Source organism: Cyclopterus lumpus, chromosome 8 (assembly GCF_009769545.1).
Source record: "Cyclopterus lumpus isolate fCycLum1 chromosome 8, fCycLum1.pri, whole genome shotgun sequence".
In the NCBI taxonomy this organism is placed as follows: Eukaryota; Metazoa; Chordata; class Actinopteri; order Perciformes; family Cyclopteridae; genus Cyclopterus; species Cyclopterus lumpus.
This window is the reverse complement of record NC_046973.1, coordinates 10,483,206-10,503,983: the sequence shown is the minus strand read 5'-3', so window position 1 is coordinate 10,503,983 and position 20,778 is coordinate 10,483,206. Positions and strand designations below refer to the sequence as shown.

The window sequence follows — 20,778 nt, the reverse complement described above, 5'->3', positions numbered from 1 at the left end:
AGTGAAGTAAGGCCAGACATTTGGCTCTAGAAGCTTGGCGATGTCGTGACAGCTACCTGTAGGTTCTAGGTAAATAAACATGTTAGGTTTACTTGTGAAAAAAACCTACTTGGTTAGGTTTATAAAAAGAATGTGGTTGGGGTTTGAAAGTCTACGTAACTGCCATTTGTAAAGTACGTAACAAAAGTACGTTACAATTTGTCAATGCTGGTTGAAAGTGTGAATGTCTATATATATATATATATATATATATATATATATATATATATATATACATATATATATATATATATATATATATAGATCCAATCTATTAAAGGCCCATCTGACCAAGATCTGATTGAAACGTATCTATTATAAATTAGCTTAGTCTGGTTTTACTCAATCTAGTCTACTTGTCTAATGTCGTATGGTCTAATAAAGTTGAACTAAACACATTTACTCTAGTCTGATTCTAATCAAACATCTGAACTATATATAATATCTAATATAATCTAGTTTAGTCAGATCTAACTGAACCTAGTCTAGTCAAATGTAATCTAGTCTAGTCTGAATCTAATCTAAAATCGGATCCAACATAATGTGGCTAAATATATTTTTAATTAATCTAATACAATCTAGTTCACTCTGAATCTATTCTAGTGGATTGTAATCTAGTTTCTAGACTTTAGTCTAGTCTGAATCTAACCTAATCAGATGTAATATAATTTATGATCAAATATAATCTGGTTAAATCAAATCAAAATGAATTGAATATGAACTAGACCCGGTCTAACTGAATATACCTAGCAAAATGTCAAGTTTTTCTCTTTTTTTCTTTAATCCTAAATTTAGTCGAGTCTAATCTCATCCCATCTGATAATGTGTGATGTAATGTAATCTAGTGGAGTACATTTGTATCCATTCTAGACTAGTGTAATGTAATCTTGCGCTGGTCTAGTTGAGCCTATTTCTAATCAAATTGAATGTAATCTAATATTAATCTAATATTTTGTCAGTAAAGTTTCCCAGTGAGTTGAGGTACGATGCCTGACTCCTGTGTGTGGAGGTGTTACCTCAGGGTTTCTATGGCCTGATCCAGGAGGAGGTGGAGTTAACACTCAGCTCCTGCTGTAGCGGAGGCCCCCGCGGCTTGAACCACTCCTCTCCCAGGGAGGACGGCACACTGCTGGACTCTGAGCCATCTGTGTGTGCGTGTGTGCAAGTGTGTGTGTGTGTGTGTGTATTTTGTGTTTGTGTGTGCAAGTCGGGGGAAATAGCACATGGAGTGTATAGAGTGTTTCAGGTGAAAGGTTGTGGGGTTAAAATTGAAAAAATATAAAGATATTTTAGTGTGGGCAGGACAAGGTGGTAGTGGGCAGGAAAAACGGTAGCGGAAAAAATTAATGGAAAATGAGGGAGTAGAAAAATTCAACAGAAGGGAAGTAAGGGGAAGGAGGAGAATGAGTGTGGGGAGAAGAGAGCGAGAAAGGAAGAGTTAATGAATCACAGCAGGGCAGAGTGAGAAAAGAGAAGCTATGGAGTGGACAGAGAGAGTGACAGACTGAGAGAGACAGACAGACAGAGCAGAACAATGAAGGAGCCTGATGTTATGACATGAGAACAGAAATGACGCAAACCCGATCTGGCTGTGATGTCAGATCGGGTTCAAAGCACCGCGCATTGACAGTTGAAGAGTTTCATTTCAAAACAAGGCATGCAGAAGCAGACTTTGTGACACTCAACTGCTGCAAGAAAGTTGTAGTCAGCGCGTGATGTGAGCGAGCGATGAGGCCGTAAACGTTTTGTATTTTTACCCCATGAAAAGACCCAAATTCAAGTATTCAAGTATTTGGGATTTAAACCTTATATTTGTTCTCACTGTGCACCATAGAGCTCTACTGTTACACCTTGCTTCACCAAATTACCATGTCACTGCAGTTCATTTAGACTTATTGTGTACACTGTTCTGCGGCAACACATTCTCACTAGAGCACAACGTGTGTACATCCGCGACTCGAAATAGTCCCCAATTTCCTCCTATTTGATCAATGTTTGCTAACAATTACAGGATGGAGCCGTTTTAAGAAAGTGTTAAGCCTCCCATGACAATGTACAGCTGTGCGAGCAGCAGTGCTTTGAGCTGCATGCTAATATCAGAACAACATTGAGTGACAATGCTAACGTTTAGCAGTTACAATGTTGGCCTGTGACGATATAACAAATGTTGTCGGGTGATATATTGTCCCATTTGTCCTATTATAGTCTTTTCAAGATAAAATTATAATACAATAGCATATAAATGCAAGTTCCCTTTAAAAGACTAATACACATTTCATTAATACTATTCGGACATTAATTTAATAGCCATTTGAACAAACAACAAAAGCTTGTCTTCTTTTGTCTTTTCATGGGATTTGCTGGCAGTAAAACATAGAATAACACCAATTTGATCTGCATTGTTATACCTCTCTGTTATACCTCTCTTCATTACATTATGAATCCAAACAAAAAGGATGGCATTATGAAATGAAAAAGCATAGCTAAATGCACACAGTAAAACACACAGAACTGCGTCAGCGATGATGAACACAGAACACAGCATATGCAGAGGGCCGACGTTCTCCTGCATGTAGTGACTGTTGACTCTGTGAGAAATCACCTGCAGAATTTGATTAATTGCATTATATTTTATCACAATTCATAAGAGAATAGAAAGCTTATCAAGTCGATTAAAGACAGTCACTCCAACATCAGCGCACATGGCAGTTCTGCAGCAGCCTCTGCAGGACCTCTGCAGTACAGACGGTGTTTAATGGTGTGAGTGAGAGGAATCATAGGATTAAATATCAATGCCATTCATTGGGCATTGATATTTGTGATTGGTGCTCTTTGTGGTCTGAAAAGGAGCGAGCGTTGCTGAGCCGTCACACAAACTGATGGATGGTGAAATGTAACAAGTAGTCTGTTTGTGTGTGTTGAGTCTCAGTGTTAGCGCTCAGGGACGACTTTTATTTTGAAATACAACAATACGCTTTTCATATTTTGTCTGTATGGTGGTGTGTTTACCTTTACACAGGGGAGGGGGGGGGGTGTACAAATGTACATATATGTACACAGGTACATACCACCTGTATGTAAGTGTGTACTTGGATGTGCGTGTGCTTGGAACACATGTGTGCGGTTGTTACATGTGTGCGTCGTTTTATTTTTGTGTACACCACACACACTGTCAGCACATATCAGTCAGGACCATGCATCGACCAGCAGCCCACTGCTGTCACTGAAGTACCACCCTACCCCCGTTGTTGCTCCTCCTCTTCCTCCTCTTCCTCCTTCAATCCTCCGGCTACAACCCTCCGCCCTCGTACCTTTCCGGACGTTCCCGTCCGTCGTGCGCTGGAACTCCCCGGCGCTCAGGAGGAAGCAGGCCCGGTCATGCGGGTAGCGCTCGCGGCTGGTGGTGGAGCCAAGGCCCCCCGTGGCCGGGCTGCGCTCGTCTCCGAGGACCTGGTCGATGGTGGGGCAGTCCTCGTTGGCCAGGGCCGCGTTGGCTGCAGCGTCGCCATTCTGCTTGGAATCTTGTAGAAGGGGGACAGAGAGATGGGGGGGGGGGAGATAGAAAGTTGAGGAGGTTACAGAAGAGGAAAGAGAGGGATATTGAGTGTGGTGCAGGGAAAGTCGTGGTGAGAGAATAAAGGTAGAGAGGAGAGTAAACATGGAGAGGACAAGAAAGAAGGAAAGACGGCAGGAAAAGAGTAAATAGGGGTAAATAGGAAATGAGACATGAGAGGATGATAGAGGGGTGGAGAGAGCATGTGGAAGAAAATGTAGGTGGGGGTGAGGGTGGGGGAGTGAGAGAGAGTGAGGGAAGGAAGAGAAGATTAATGGTCCGGAGAGGACAAGGAGGAGGACGAGGAGTATGCAGGGGGTGGACCCATTGAGAGAAACAGGGGAGATAAAAGGTTGAGAGCATAAAAGCAAAACAAATGGAAAAGGGAGATAAAGAACGTGGAGGACGAGGAGGACGGATTTGGAAATGAGGAAAAAGAAGCGGGGGAAAAAAACGGGAAAATTAAAGGAAAAAAAGAACAATAAAACCCAATGAGGAGGTAAAAAGAGAATGAAAGAGGGTGAAGAGAGAATGGAGAGACAACAGAAGAAAGAGGGGGAGAGAGGAGGGACAGGGGTGCGGGGTGTAAAGGAACGTTAGTGCCTTGTGATAGCTATCCTGATCACATGGCCAACACACTGCAGCAAGAGCACACGCACGGCATTTAACAGCATTGAATGAGAGAGACTAAACAAAGGAGTGGGACACAATATGTACGGCGCACACCCACACTAAAGAGGAGATGGCTACAGGGGAAGCTGTGTTTGTAGCCTTCAACACAGTTGTCAAATCTAATCTGATATGATTTACTGTTCAACAGTTACAGATACAAGCCAGAGGGATGGACACGCACACACAGACACACAACTGTCTCCACACAATGACGTGTTGTCCGAGCACATCAGAAATCAAAAGGGTTTGGTTACGTTGTTCTGCAGTGAAAATGTGTCCGGTCATTAGGAGGAGATCATAAATAGGGGGAAAATGCTGTTCACATGAAGAGTTTTGGACTCCTCTGGCCCTCAGCAACGATTCCTCGACGCTGATTCAGATTCAGATTCAGAGTGTGGGTTCATAAAAGTTGTGAGAAATGTTCAATGCTGAGATCACAGCAGGAAGAAGAAAAAAAAAAGAAAAATAATATTCATAACTATATTTTTCTTTAATGTATAATCACCTTAAAATAGGAATTGACTTAGCTTAGAATGAGCCTCTTTCAAAAGTCAAACACTTTTTTTTCACAGGGCTGTTTGCGGTTTTTCATGTGGCCATCATCACAAAACATGGCAACGTAATCCAAGAGGGCAACGCCAAAATAGTCAAACTCAGAACATCAGTCCACAAACCAACGGGTGATATCACCATGAATTTGTCCAGTTAATATATACAGTCTATGGTTATCTGGGCTACTGCATTAGAAAGTGACCCCAAGGGACCCCAAAGCATCAGTATGCGACGAGTTGGAATGAGAACGTGTTGCCGACACACTAAGCACACAGGAGAGGTTTTAGTTGGTTGCAATCTGCAACCTCACTGTTAGCTTTCGCCAAATCCAGTCCGCCAAGTCATGGGCTCAATTGCATTTTGCACTTTTTTACTACTAATTTCTAAAGATGTGCAAAACCAAAAGGAAGGAAAATAGGATATGCCTGATACTGATCACATGTCAGTTTGGCATGCCAATCTCTAGGCTATTCATACTTATAAACCTCAAATCCGGTAAAGGGACATATTGCAACTCCACTACAAGTGGCAATTCGCAAAACACACACACACACACACACACTTATGTATTGTCTCAGATGACGGACATGTCAAACAAAACAGCCCAGCTTTTTCCCTTTTTTTCCCTGTGAAAGGGTTTTTTCCTGATTCGATGTAAGGTCCTGGGACAAGGATGTTGTATGTGTACAGATTGTAAAGCCCTCTGAGGCAAATTTGTAATTTGTGATTTTGGGCTGTATAAAATAAACTGAATTGAATTGAATTAGATGACCCGGATACATTTTCAGTTTTTGGCAGGCAGAAAATACTGTATATCCATTTAAACCCATTCCAGTATAATCTGAACATGTCAACTTCGATGGTAAAAACATCTGGCCATGAGAGGGTAAAGATGGATTTGTCGAGTGAAAGTCATACGTTTTTCTTCAGCTCGTCTCATCGTAAATTAGAGTCTATTTTAGTGTCCTCCTCTCTAGGAAGAACGAGGACATCAGCAAGTTATTTACAGCTTCAAAACCTGTTAGATACGCACTTCTCCCATCAATTCAGTGCTTGAAATCTGACCTCTGGTCATCAGTTTGATGAGAAAATCACAATTTTATATAATTCTTCTTCTCAAGACAACTCGAGTGATTAACTTGAGTATTTGGAACTCTATAAGTAGTGAAGTGAAGAGGAAAATACGAAACCATCACTCTAAAATACGAAACCATCACTCTAAATGTTGGTGTTTTGGGGCAAGATGTGATACTGGTTCAAATTACATACATTATTCAGCCTTTAAATGATTGTTAAACAATTATCCAATTAACAGATTAGTTGATTAAAAAGAGGCAACTATGTTGATCATTTATTATTAAGTTGATTAAGTCAATTATATAGCAACAAACATCTGTCTATAATGTGAAGTAGCAGTGGTGTATAGTAACGAAGTAGAAATACTTTGTTACTGTACATAAGTAATTTCTTTGGATACCTGTACTTTACTTTACTATTTATATTTCTGTTGACTTTCACTTGGACTTCACTCCATTTTGCAAAGAAAACTGATACTTTGACTTCCCCTGAAACCTTTGTTACTCGCTACAAAATCTAATCTATCTTTAGAAAACAAATGAATCATGAGACCAACGTCGGGGACTGTGGTGGGACACAGACTCCAAGCAAGCAAGTTTGGCGAATCAGTGGTGCTAGCTTGATGTTAAATTATTGATTAATCACGTTTATGTGCAATTGCAAAAAAGTCTTTCACACCGGATTGGAGTATATCTCTGGTGGGGGGGATGGGGTGGAGACAGGTGTCTAATCTTCTAATTTAGCTGTACATGGTGTATGTTAGGCTAACGTTCGCTAGCTATCGTAAATCAAATGAGACAATTAGTGTAGTAGACAGACCTCTTAGCGAGTTAGTGAGCTGAGGAAGTGTTGATAGTTGTGAGATGTTGTTGATTTGAGTCATCTTAGCTGTAATCATTGGAGCACTAGTTGGCTAACGTAAGCTAACTTAATGTTAGCTTGCCACCACACCATAGGATTGATAGGAGCCGCGAGAGCGCAGCATTACGATCTGAACCGTGTCGTAGTGCGCAGGCTGTGCGCACAGCTGCCTGTGAAGCTGAACACACCTCTACCTGCCTCAGCGGCCTGTGAAACGCTATTTAGCATTGCAGGACTAGTCTTCAGCCCAAAAGCAGCGAGACTGAATTACCGCAATTTTGAAAACCAACTTCTTTTGAAGATGAACAGGACATTTTTCAGTTTCAATAAACAACTGGGTTGTTACTTTCTGCTTTAGTATTGATCATGTTTTTATATTTGAGTCATTTTGTGGATCATCAGATCGAGTTATGATGGTAGCAGTCGCCCAATTGCAGATTCAGCTTGAGCAAAACCTTTGGCTATTGTGTTCAAATCAGGCCCAGAGGAGTTTACAAGGCAGGTGTCCTTTCTCAAAACGCTGACCTGATGAATCAAGTTGATATTTTTAGTGAACACAATATTATGGATTTGCCCTCTACATCCTCTAGTGTGAATGCGCATACTTATAAACGCACTGCTACAACTCCTTTATAGTGTCATATTGCTTTTCTGAGAATTATGATGATAAGTTCATAGCAGATGCAAAAGTATAGGTATGTACAATATATTATGTTGAACATTATTGCTCCTGGATGGATCACAGCCAACCCAATTATTTTGAACACAACTCCTTGTCCTTGGTCATGGTGGCCACAGCACTTAAAAGAATAAACTTTCTAAAAATTCTGACCCTTTGCTTTTTTATTAACAGCATTTACTTGTACTTTTACTTTCAATACTGAAGTAGATTTAATATCAGAAAAATACTTTTGATACAGTACAGTAAATATCAGATACTTCTTTTACCAGGCTTTTGCTCAAGTAGTATTCTCAAGTAGTATTCCCATAGGTGAATTTCACTGTACTGTACTGTGTGGCTGTTCCTTTACATTCTGATGCTGAACTAAAAATATGGTACTTTCAATTTATTGTCATTTTGAAAAACCTTACAGAGGTTTGATTTTTTCGCATGAAAACATTATCTCAGTTCTGGTCACTCACCTGCCCTGTTGATCTCGATGATCTCCTCCTGTGCCAGTGGGCAGTCTCCAGTGCCCATCATGCTGCCAGATCCCACCATGCCCGGGCCAAGCACGTTGCCCATCAGCCTGTGTGGGGAGGCGGTTGCCATAGCCAGGGCATCTGGCTTGCAGTAGTTGGGACTGCCGGGCTGTGGCGCTCGGGGGATGTGCTTGTTCCTCTTCTTGGGGAGCTTCTGCTTGGCCATGGCCAGGGAGTAGTACATGCCGAAGTTGTTGACGATGACGGGCACAGGCATGGCGATGGTCAGCACACCGGCCAAGGCGCAGAGGGCACCCACCAGCATTCCTGACCATGTCTCAGGGTACATATCCCCGTAGCCCAGCGTGGTCATGGTCACCACAGCCCACCAGAACCCGATGGGGATGTTCTTGAAGTTGGTGTGGGCCGCAGCTGTTGGATCAGCTGGGTCGGCACCGATGCGTTCGGCATAATAGATCATGGTTGCAAAGATGAGGACGCCCAGCGCCAGGAAGATGATGAGCAGCAGGAACTCGTTGGTGCTTGCCCGCAGAGTGTGGCCCAGGACCCGTAAGCCAACAAAGTGGCGGGTCAGCTTGAATATACGCAGGATACGGACAAAGCGCACCACGCGCAGGAAGCTCAGCGCGTCTTTGGCTGTTTTGGAGGAGAGGCCGCTCAGCGCCACCTCCAGGTAAAAGGGCACGATGGCCACAAAGTCTATGATGTTGAGGGTGCTGCGGAAGAACTCTGCTTTGTCAGGGCAGAAGACGACACGCGCCATCACCTCAATGGTGAACCAAATGACGCAGACGCCCTCCACATATGTCAGCCAGCCATCTGTGACTACCTCGTACACTATCTGCAAGGTAGAAGAAGAACAAATCTGGGGTTAGTTGACTATATTCAATTATTTATTCATTCATTACACTGTATATATATATAGCCAGAGGCAAAACACCATGTTCCCCAAAAGTTAAAGATTCCGAAGCAATTCTTCTTTACTGTAAACATATATACATGTATACATGTGGGTGTACTGAAAATGGGGCAACACATAACTCATGTTTGGGTGATCCGAAACTAACCTCGAGCCAACCCCCTTCTGTCACAGATCACCTTTAAAATGACCTTCATATCTACATAGCACTAAAAGCAGCAACAATTCAGTTATTGCCCTTTTCAATATTGAGTGCAGCCACACAATCATGAGAAACAGAAGTCAATTTTAATCCTTAAATATCGTTCATAAAAAAGCAACCTCTCATGTTATTCGTCCTGTACTGTTAAACCAAATAATAACCTTGATTGATACTTCTATTAAAGGTCATTACTATCACCAATCTGACCTACAAAGGTATGTCTTATGAACGATCTTACACAAAGATGTCAGTTTACTAATTATGAGCAGCATGTGAAACCACGTCTGAGAAAAAAAAAAAGGCGTTGCCATTAGGGTTTGAACTTGGAGACAACAAGTCTATGGGTGTGGGCTTTAACCTTGATGGGAGGGTCTTACGATACTCATACGACCTTGAAACTTCAAAAGGGGAGTTTATTTTTCTCCGAAAAACCAAAGCGGAGGGTCGGGGCTTGCCACTGAGTTCTGAGACCCATCACTTCCAACAGCTCATGGAGGCGTTTCGCTGCATCGAGCAAAGTCTAACTTTTGAGCGCTGTGCTCTGTGGTTTGCCAGGCGGCAAGCAAAGCTCAAGCCGCTTTGTATCACCACCAGGAAATTAAATTTGGCGTAGCTGTATTGTTGTCCTGGCGGGAGCAGTAGAGCAGAAACAAGTTTCTGGGAAAAAAACAGGGAAAAAAAGAAATTCTGGATATCTCTAATTGTTTAGGTCATTTATTCTTGAATCTGTGCCTCACAAATCTCCCAACATTATAGAACAGGAAAGCAGTGTCACATTAATGTCACACTAAAGAACACTTCACATAAACTTCACCGTACCTCCTCATGCGTCACGTTGCCGACAGTAACATTCTCTGTTTTGTTGTAGATGGTGTTGAAGGCTTCGTGGGTCTCCAGGCAGAAGGTGGAAATGGAGAGAAGGATGAAGAAGAGCGAGCCAAACGCCACATTCTGCAGAGAGAAACAGAATGGGGGGGGGTCATTTTTTTTTATTACAGTTTGCACATTAGGCATACATCCTCTCATTTTATTCAAGTTGTAGTACGGGAAGCTGTCACATCTGCATGCCGTCATTTTTCTGGCCAGCTTAAGCCTTTGTCGTTAGTACTTTGGTGTTCTTGTGATTGCTTGTGGGGGAGGGGGGGTTGGGCCATTGCGGTATGTGCAAAGCAGTGGTTATGCCAATGTGCTGCAGACAGGGGGCACCAACAACACACTAAGGAGAGGGGAGGAATGTTTTTAATTCACTGCAAATGCCCTGATTGCTGCAATCCCATTGATAACAGCACAATCCAAGATATATAGGGAGGGAGGGACGAATGATGGATGGAGAATGTAAAAGTAATGAGGTACATAGGGTGTGTGTGTGTGTGTGTGTGTGTGTGTGTGTGTGTGTGTGTGTGTGTGTGTCTGTCTGTCTGTTTGAAGGAGAGAAAGTGAAGAAGTAGATACACAGCGTATGTTAAGAGAAAATAAGTGAATACATAAACAACAGGGGAATAAGGAGATGAATGCATTACTGTGACACTGTGACGTTATGAAAGCGCACGTGTATCACATGTGATACACGTCGTTTTTCTATCAGCATATGATTATGATTATTTGTCGTAGACCATCGACACACACACACACATACACACACACACACACTCCGTTAACTGTGCAACTGGCGAATCATTCATGTATTTTATGTAGCGTATTATCAGTTATTTTCTGTACAGTGCTCACGCATGTGTAATGAGAATTCCTTTTCTCTGCAGCATCCCCCTACCCCCTACTATTCATTGCCCTCCCATCTATCTCTCTCTCTCTCTCTCTTTCTCTCTCTCTATGCAGTGCGCTGTCTGGATGTGTTGTGGGGTCCTCCCAGTGTGTGTGGAGCAGCGGTCGTCTTTTTAAACGTTAGGTTGTCCGTCAAGGACTCGCAACAGCATTGCAGCTCGTTTTCTTCCTTTTTTAACCCTGACGGTTCTCCCCAACGACCTTCCTCACAAGCATGCAGATGCTGAGCTGCCTGGATACTGACCGCATCTATAATTCACCGATGGTACATATTTAGCGTCTTCCGAAACTTCGGAGGAAAGGTTGATCAGATGTGACAAGAAGTAGCCGATCGAAGGGCCGTCTGTGACTAACATGTGAGCTTTTGCAATACACATCCAGCAGGCTGTGTTCAACATCTCACACTACCATACTATTCAATACTATGTATGAAGTAAAAATGAGTAATTAGTGAGTTCACACTGCACTTTGGATTTTGAGTATGCAAGAAATGATCTGATGCACACTATGTTAGCAAGAACTTCTGAATGTGCACATAAGCTTGCTAGCGTGCACATCAACTCCCCACAATGTTCACATTTCAAGCATGCTGAAATTGCCTGAAACTATTTAAGTATGATCCCGCAAGCTCATCGAGGGAACGGTTAGATGCCATTTTACCCCCCATGCGCAAACGCAATGACTGCCTTAAAGGATTTTGAGATTGTTGTGCCAGGCACAGGGGTAACCATTACAGTTACAGTTAACATTTACATTCCCAATGTAACTTTTTTATCAAATAATAATAATTTACTGCAATTTTCAGTGAAGTCAAGAGTTGCCTAGTCCCTTGTGATAAAATCTGTTAATAAGTTACTTTATAAGTTGTATTGTAAAACTATGTTTTAAGATCAGAAAGTGACCATTTCAATTCCTAATATCTTGTTAGTTTATCCAAATAACCCCTGTTTGGAAATGTTCTGTGATGTTTTCAGAGAAGTGAGAGACGCATTGATACCGGCTGTCGTTTAAGCATACTTAAGTGTGAACAGTCAAGTAAAATCAAACTGAATTATTCATTTATTAAGCAGTATGCAGTCCATACTGATTAGGTGTGTATCTTAATATGCAATGTGTTTGTGTCCACTCAATGAAATCCCATATTAACTCTTCTTTCAGCTCTGTTTTTGGTCTCCAACTCGATTAGACACTAAACTCCACTATAAAGCTGTGAAGTCAGTTGATCATTTCCCGTGGATTTGTGAAACGTAAAGTACAATGTATAGTCTTGCTAATACTCCAATACAATACATTAACAAGAATGGAATGTTGATCAATTTTATTTGCAAAATGAAGAGAGACTAACATTCACACACATTCATACACCGTAGAACAGCTACAGGCGCAATTTGGGGTTAAGTGTCTTGCCCAAGGACACATGGACATGGGCTAGTGGAACCGGGGATCAAACCGCCAGTCCTCTGATTGAAGGACGACCCTGTTCACCACTCAGTCACAGTCACCCCTTTGAGGAGTCCACCATACTGCACCACCAGATTTCTACACTAGCCCAGAATAGACAAACCAAACACTGCCTCTGGCAAGAGACTTTCACGTTTTTATGTTCCCTGAATGCCGCCCTATTTCGGCCGACACACTTGTGAAACTGCCGTAACGTGAGCTGAAGAGTGCGAAACCGTTTTAACGCAGGCCGCCGCCTGACTTCCATTGCTCCTGAGGCAGCGTTAGTATGGCATGGATGGCTTCTGAGGTGCACTCAGCACCTGGTGTTACCAGGAAGGGAGGGAGCGAAGGGGTATTCAGTTGGTTGCAAACTGCAACCACAGCGCTAGATACAACCACCTATGCACTGTCGTCCCTTTAACTGGTGGAGCATTTGATAGTGTAGTTTTCTTGATGACCTAAGACTGCAGTATTAAAGAGAGAGACATTCAACAAAGTGGGTGCTGATCGATTTTTAAAGGGACTGTGTAAAGATGCTGTGTTCTCTTTTACTTGTTTTGCTTCAGATTCTGAATTAAGTGCCAGCTGGCGCTAGATTTGCGTCTGATTTTGTCATATTTCTTTGATAGAAGACTGGTCTCAGTGACACAGCCAATGTCATTCTTTAATTCAACCTGTGATCTATGAAGACGTTCAAGCTTGTTGGCTACAATGTAACATATTTTAGGGCTCATAAAATGTTAACATTCTCTCTGCTAAAAAATGTGTGACTGTTGGGGCCATTGGGTGCTGCAGATAAATACAAATGTGTGTTGTGTGCTTATAGCTATAAAATGTCATACTAGATATTTTTGACCAAATGGGAGCATCTACATTGAGAATTGACCCGATAAATTGGACATTTTGTCATAGCAAGGAAAAGAATGGATGTAACTGATACCATTAATGATGGCTCTGGCTCATCATTGATATTATTAATTACACCATAGATAAACCCAAACTCAGCAACCCACTTAAGACGATGTAAAACCAGTAAAGTGTATGCATGTGTAAATATGCCTTCAAGTGTGTGTGTGTGGGTGTGTGTGTGTGTGTGTGTGTGTGTGTGTGTCAGGTCAGTGATAAAGACAGACAGATGAAGTATTTCTCTAATCCTCAGGGAACGCATCGAGTCCCACAGCTTATTATCATGGTCTAATTTAACACTGCTATCTAGAGCTGCCCTGGATACACACAAAAACACATCACAGGCACACACACACACACACACAGGCGTTCTTAAGCATTTTCAGGGTGCTGGAGAGTTATTAAAAGCAGATGCAGAAGGAAACACAGCATAAACATCCCCTCGTTTAATTTAATACATTTCCTTGGCAAGCTATTTCTTTAGTTGGATGCTGGATTTTAAAAAACACGCAGACAGCACTGCTGCTGCTTCGCTGCCGGCCAGCCCTTTGAGTTTCTACATTGTCTTTGCCATTGATAATGGTTATACATAATAGAAGGCTTCATTTCCATTCCATTATCCGAACCGCTTATTCTAGGCTTCATTTCATTTAATTATACATTTAATTTATATACATTTGTGTCTGTAAAATATTAGAATCATGTGCATTCACATGCATATGTACATATAGAGAGTGTATCAGACAAATACTGCCCTTCATTACATTACATTTCATTTAGCTGACGCTTTTATCCAAAGCGACTTACAATAAGTGCATTCAACCTTCATGTTATGTTCTTTTAATTTCCTAACCCAATCTGGGGTTTCTTTTCTCAATACCGCATTTTGACAATAAATAGCTGGCACTCAACTAATATATGGAGCCATGGAAGTCAATGGCCTTTTCCACATGTCTTACAAATATTTTACAATAAAAGCGTTGTGTAGAAATAAGAAAAAAAACGATTCCCGACACAGAACTGCTAGAGTGCTTTTCATTTGAAATGGAAACAGGAAGTGTTGAGATAACAGTCAATAGTTCTATTTTTTCATGGGTATAACATATTATATAGTCACTGCAACTGCAACCATAATACAGATTTTATGGCGATCCATTCAATGGTTGTCGAGATTCTTCACTCAATACCCTAACTGTCCGTCTCAAGGTAGTGAGGAACATCAAGTTGATATCTAAACAGAGTGTCAAGGAAATCCACCTGATCTATTGTTGAGATATTTCAGCGTGATGAACTAATTAACCAACTAATCATTTAATAATTTCTAGAGCCATGCTGTTTACATGACTAGAAATACATCTTCTGTTATGTCATTAAGGATTAAATGTGCTTTGTTGGGTAAGCAGAGAGGGTAATAACCTTAATCACCATATATCCACTGGACAATCAGACTTGAATGTTGATAGGCAGTGCACACACTGTATGTTTGACAGAGATTGAGATGTGCTTTTTTGCAGAGCCATTCATCCACTCTTGGTTTAGTCATCAGTTATTTAATGAAAACAAACTCTATGATAGTTATGGTCATCATTTTGCTAACAATATAGCTATAACATTCAATTGGCCAAACTTGTCTGATTATTATTGTAAAGCTGTTACAGGAAACACAATGTATTTGTCATCATGGTTAGCGCTGACAGCCATCGTTCATCCAAAATGCTAAACCTTTTGGGTTGTTTTTTTACAGTAGATGAGTTTGAAATACAGTATGTCAAGGAGGAGTGAGGAGCAGCAGTAATGGACTGTCCTTGTATAATGCTTTTTTCAAAGGGCCTTAACATTACATGTCATCATTTATCCATTCACACCCATTCATACCCACTACCATGCAAGGTGCTTGCCACCAGCCCATCAGGACTTTGCAGGAACAGCGGAGCAATTTGGGGTTAAGTTTAGCCCAAGGACACATCAACATGGACTAGCAGATCGGCGAACCACCGATCCTCTGATTGAAAGACGACCCTGCTCTACCACTGATCCACAGTCGCAGTGAATTGTTTTGGTGAAGAGCTGCAATAAACTGACACTTTAGCAATCTAACCTTCTTCATGTCCTGTTGTTGTGTGGAATAATACTTGCACTGTGTGCAGCATGAAATCGGTAGCAACTATCAATCAATGCGTTTTGGATCAATAAATGATCGTTATCAAAAAAATAACGTGAGTTTGTTTGGCTGCACTGTAAACAAATATGCCTTACATGTATAATACATTTCCTTATATTTTATAATTATAGTGCTGTATATAGGAACTTCACAACTCAATATATCTGTATATTTATTTAGAATGTTCCTGATATCATCCAAGCTACAATTACCACTGAATAATTCTAAGAGAAAGCAACACAAAAAAAGGTTAATTAATAAATAAATAAAACACTCCTCCCATCTACATTCTTGTAGGTTGTTCAACCTACAAGACAAAATAGTTCATCCTACTCCTTCCCTTTTCCTACTTTCCTTCATACCTCTCTGCTCTGTCCTCTCACATTCCCTTGCTTCTGTCAATCATACCAAATGACCTAAATCTCTTTCCTTATTCCTCCCCTGGACCATCTACTCTCTTTCTTTAGCTTTCTCTCTGTATCTTCTTCATAACTGACTACTCCTGTCTCTGCTATTTGTTCCTCTATTTTTTGTCACTCTTTTTATACCTTACTCCTTCATATGTGTTCTTCCTTTTCTGACGTCTCTTAGTATCATTAGATCTCTCCTTGTTTAATCCGTGCTTTCAGCAGAAAAGCTGTCTATAGCACCGAACACTGGACAGACAACGTTAGCAATTTGCTGAATACAGTGGAAAATTCAGCAGGGGGAGAAGAACTGAGAACCCAGACTGGGGATAATGTTGAGCAGTGGAAAGAGTACTTTGAGGAACTCCTGACTAACACATCCTCCATGGAGGAGGCCGAGCGTCTCAGGTGGATGAGATTTGCCCTGAGATGCTGAAGACTCTGGATATTGTTGAGGCAGACATGCATCATTTGTGTCGCGTGGAGGTAGGAGACAGTGCCTGTAGAGTGGCAGACATGGGTGGTTATTCCCATTTTTAAAAAAGTGGGACCAGAAAATGTACTTTAAATATTGGGTTTTCAAACTGCTCAGCCTCCCTGGGAAAGTTTATTCTAGGGTGCTGAAAAGGACCTGACTGACTGACGAACCTCGGATCCAGGACGAGCATTTCCTATTCCGTTCTAGCCATGGAACAATGGGCCAGCTCTTTACCTTTTCAGGTCTGTTGGGTGGCTCAGACGACTATAGGCCGCACAAAGTTATATACTTTTTCAATGGCTGTTGGCCTTTCCATGGGTTGTCCCTCTGGGTTGGGTGCGAGTCACTGCCCCAAGCGAAAGAGTTCAAGTATCTCCAGGTCTTGTTCACGAGAATGGAGAGAACACTAAAATATCCTGGTTTTCAACATCCACCACCAAATTTGAATGAATTATGATTAAACATAATTTAAATTATTATCATAACAAATAATAAAAGCAATATAATAAGATAAGATAATCCTTTATTAGTCCCGCAGTGGGGAAATTTAAAGGATTACAGCAGCAAAAGGGGTAAAGTGCACACAAGTAAAAAAAACAGTAATAAAAACAGTGCAGCGTGTACAATAACTGAATATTATATATACAGCCAGAATAAATATAACTATTTTGGACAGTGTATGTATATTGCACAGGCTGAAGTAATTGAAGTGGTTTGTGGTCTACATGGAGCTCAGCTGGTTGTGCAGCCTGACAGCAGCAGGAAGGAAGGACTTGCGGTACCTCTCCTTCACACACCAGGGATGAAGCCACTGGTGGCTGAAGGAGCTGCACAAAGCTGCCAGAGTGTCCTGCATGGGGTGGAAGGTGTTGTCCATCATAGTTTGCCATCCTGGCAGCTGTTGAGATGCTGCTGCTCCAGAAGGCCACTCCATAAAAGATGGCTGATGCCACCACAGAATCAAAGAAGGTCTTCGGGAGTGCTCTCTGCACTCCAAAGGACCTCAGTCTCCTTTTTGTAAAGTGCATATGACCAGTCCAGTTTATTGTTAAAGTGAACACAAGCACTTATAAGATTTTACAATCTTAATGTCCATTCCCTGGATTCAATGTCCATTTCCTGGATTCCCTGGTTCCGGAGGAGAGCGTTTACCCCAGCGGAAGTCCACCACCAGCTCTTTGGTTTTACCAGAGTTGAGCTTGAGGCGGTTCCGCTGGCACCATCCTATGAAGTCCTGGTTCAGTTCCCTGTATTCCCTGTCGTCATTGGCAGAAATAAGGCTGACGATTGCAAGTTCGTCAGAGAACTTTTGTATGTGGCAGTTGGCAGAGTTGTGTTTGAAGTACGAGGTGAAGAGGAATGGTGCAAGAACTGTTCCTTGTGGGGCCCCCATGGTGCAGGACACCCGCTCGGACTCACACTCCCGTATCCGCACATACTATGGATGGTTGGTGAGGTAGTTAAGGATCCATGCAGTGAGGTGGTGGTCCAACCCCGTCTGCCCCGTCTGCTCCAGCTTGTCCCTCAGAAGCAACTGCTGGATGGTGACATGACTCTCACAGTGCTTCTAGCCTTTTCCAGGTGAGAAAAGCATCTGTGAAAGAGGTAGATGACCGCGTCATCCACCCCGATGTCAGATTGATAAGCAACTGAAACTGAAGTTGGTCCAGAGATGAGCTCACCAGGGGGCGGAGATGTACGAGGACCAACCTCTCCAGGGTCTTCATCAGGTGGGATGTTGAAGCCACCGGCCTGAAGCTGTTGAAGTCCTTGGGCCTTTGGTACTGGTAGCACGCAGGATGTCTTCCACAGCTGTGGTACTTTCCCCAGCCTCAAGCTTGAGTTGAAGACGTGCTCCACTACCCTACACAGCTGGTCAGCGCAGGATTTGAGGAGCCTTGATAAATATTTGTTTAAGCACTTCCACAGACGATAACCATGTTCCACTCATTAACTAAATATTAAAACATAAAATGCATGACACGTCTGAATTCAACACTGATTTGTCTGTCAGTCAATGTTTCATTGTCAAGGCTGTTGCTATGATACTTGAGGCTCTCTTTGATGAAACCTGTCAGTACGCTAATGGGTAGCTGTCATGCTAAAGAGTAAGTTGGTCTTTTCTAAAGGGCTCCAGGGGCCTTAGTCATTCTATCATATCTGGCAATGAAATGCTGCGTGGAAATTGCAACATAAATTATTATTGTGGGACATCCAGATAGCAATATACAATGTCCCAGTTTGCCATTTAGTGTATTTTAAAAGGTTTCTTCATTAATGATATTACACCAATGCAATCCTTGTACTTTGTGTTTACTAGTGTTATTATACAGTTCAAGTAAACAATATTTTGATAATATGTGCCCCCTAGTGGCCATGAGTCAGTTAATTCACCTGCAGTGGGCTGCAGTGAAGCGCCAGGGGAGCAACTGGGGGTTCAGTGTCTTGCTCAAGGACACTTCAACATGAACTATGGGGAGAGAGGGGATTGAACCAGGTACCTTGTGGTTACGGGACGACCACTCTCCCCCATGAGCTACAGCCAACCCCAAGAAAATGTTGCGAAGATCTTAATATCCGGCTATTAGCTAAACTTGCAAATGAGAGCAAAAAGCAACAAAGAACTACAAGCTTCTTAAAAGCATTTAAGTGCTCTTACATAGTTTGCTTGTGTTAGCATATATGGAAGAAATAACACTAAAACATCATCCGGTGACTCTGAAAATACTCATTACCTAAGTACTTAGCTAATAATGTCAATGCTGAGAGTGAAGGGATGAAGTCAAACAGTAAAAAGGGAATGCATATGTCAGCAAGGAAGAATGATTTAAAGAAAGAGGGGTATGATTGAAGGAATTTCTTTTTTTCCAGACAAAAAGGAAAGAAATAAGGAGAAACAATTGCAATAAGATTAGGCAAGAAACAAGTGCTCTGAGCTGGACAGAGGATCAAAAGCTTCTAATTGAATACATTTAGCTCATCACACTAACCCCGCACTGACATTTATGTGAGTTGAGAGAGGTAGAGAGAGAAAAAAGGAGTAGCAGGTACTATTACAATTACAGAAAGAGAAAGTTGTAGTACACTAGATGAGACAAAATGAACTCTGACCTACAGCTGGTGGATATACTGTGAGGTCACCTACCATTTTTGTTTACGGTTTAGATTCTACCAATTCGTATGGCCAAATATGTTTTGAAATTTAAATAAACTGTTGATTGTATTGTTCTGTGGCAAAGTTGTTTACGGCGGTGAAAGTGCACCTTTCAATTCAATTCAGTTTATTTTGTATAGCCCAAAATCACAAATTATCCTCAGATCCTTTACAATCCGTATACATACGCCATCCCTGACCTTTGACCTCACATCGGATCAGGAAAAACTCCCCTAAAACCGAAAAAAAACTTTCACGGGGAAAAAAGGGAAGAAACCTTCAGGAGAGCAACAGAGGAGGATCCCTCTCCCCGGATGGACAGAAGCAATAGATGTCATGTGTACAGATGAACAGCGTTACAGAGTTACAACACATTCAATGAATATGACAGAAATTATGTCCTGTGGCATGGACCACAATCCAGATTTCCACAATCCTCCACCTTTGATCAAGCACATGACATTTATTGGAAGATGGTTGGGGTGGACAGTAGGCGCTGGGCTTTGACTCTCGAGACTGGGATTCGCATCTTATGACAATTTTGCAAGATTTATAAAAGTAAACCCAAATCAAGAATCTAAATTAAATGTTTACACTGCTCCAACAAAGACAATTGTACTATTCAAATGAATCCCTTTTATAATGGAAACAATAACTCATTTATACTTCATGCTGCATGGGATTATCATAATGTGGGCATGTCTGTAAAGGGGAGACTCGTGGGTACCCATCGAGCTGATTTTCAGTCATATATCTTAAAGTGAGAGGTTGAGGAACCCCATCGGGAGACAGCTGTGTGTTTCAACTCCTCTCACATGTGTGTATCCACAACAACATGCCACTGCAGGCTGAGAGATGGATACAAAGTGATACTTCATAAGTTGCATCACACATTCTCTCCTGTAGTGACGCGGCAATCAGGATGTCCTCTCTTCCACTGCAGAAAATACACACACACACGCACACACACACACACACACACACACACACACACACACACACACACACACACACACACACACACACAATGTGCCCTTGTAAAGGTGACTTCACTACAAATAGCCTGGCTGCAGATTCACATACTGTTTACTCCCCAGGGGGAAGATACAGCAGTATGTTGATTGGGATACCTCTGCACACACACACATACACACACACACACACACAAACACACATTTCAAGTGCGAGTTTTGCCAAGTCAGTAAGAATGTGACAGGACAAGCCGTGTGATCACATGTGTCTATGTGAGGGACTGAGACATGAAAGACGCAGCGGTAGAGGTTGAGGTGCGACAGACTGTATGTGGTCTGGTAGCTGGGTGCTGGTTCAGACAGGAGCTCCCGGTGCGCCGCATTAGGTCCCGGTGCGCTACAGTAGCCGGGATGTCTCCGCTCACCTCCCTCTGAGG

General features: G+C 42.0%; 1 protein-coding gene across 5 annotated transcripts in view; it reads right to left on the bottom strand.

Annotated features, from left to right (window-relative positions):
- Positions 1 to 20,778, bottom strand: part of LOC117735094 (potassium voltage-gated channel subfamily C member 1-like) — a 71,224-nt gene that overhangs the window by 24,420 nt on the left and 26,026 nt on the right. For 4 of the 5 annotated variants that reach the window (XM_034539531.1, XM_034539533.1, XM_034539532.1 and 1 more), the window contains exons 2-4: positions 9,859 to 9,990; positions 7,898 to 8,759; positions 3,351 to 3,560 (exon numbers count right to left, since the gene is read on the bottom strand). In XM_034539531.1, coding sequence (XP_034395422.1) covers positions 3,351 to 3,560; positions 7,898 to 8,759; positions 9,859 to 9,990 — 1,204 coding nt within the window. Of the gene's footprint in view, positions 1 to 818; positions 3,561 to 7,897; positions 8,760 to 9,858; positions 9,991 to 20,778 lie in introns of those variants that run through there. The other variant, XM_034539530.1, reaches the window with a different exon arrangement.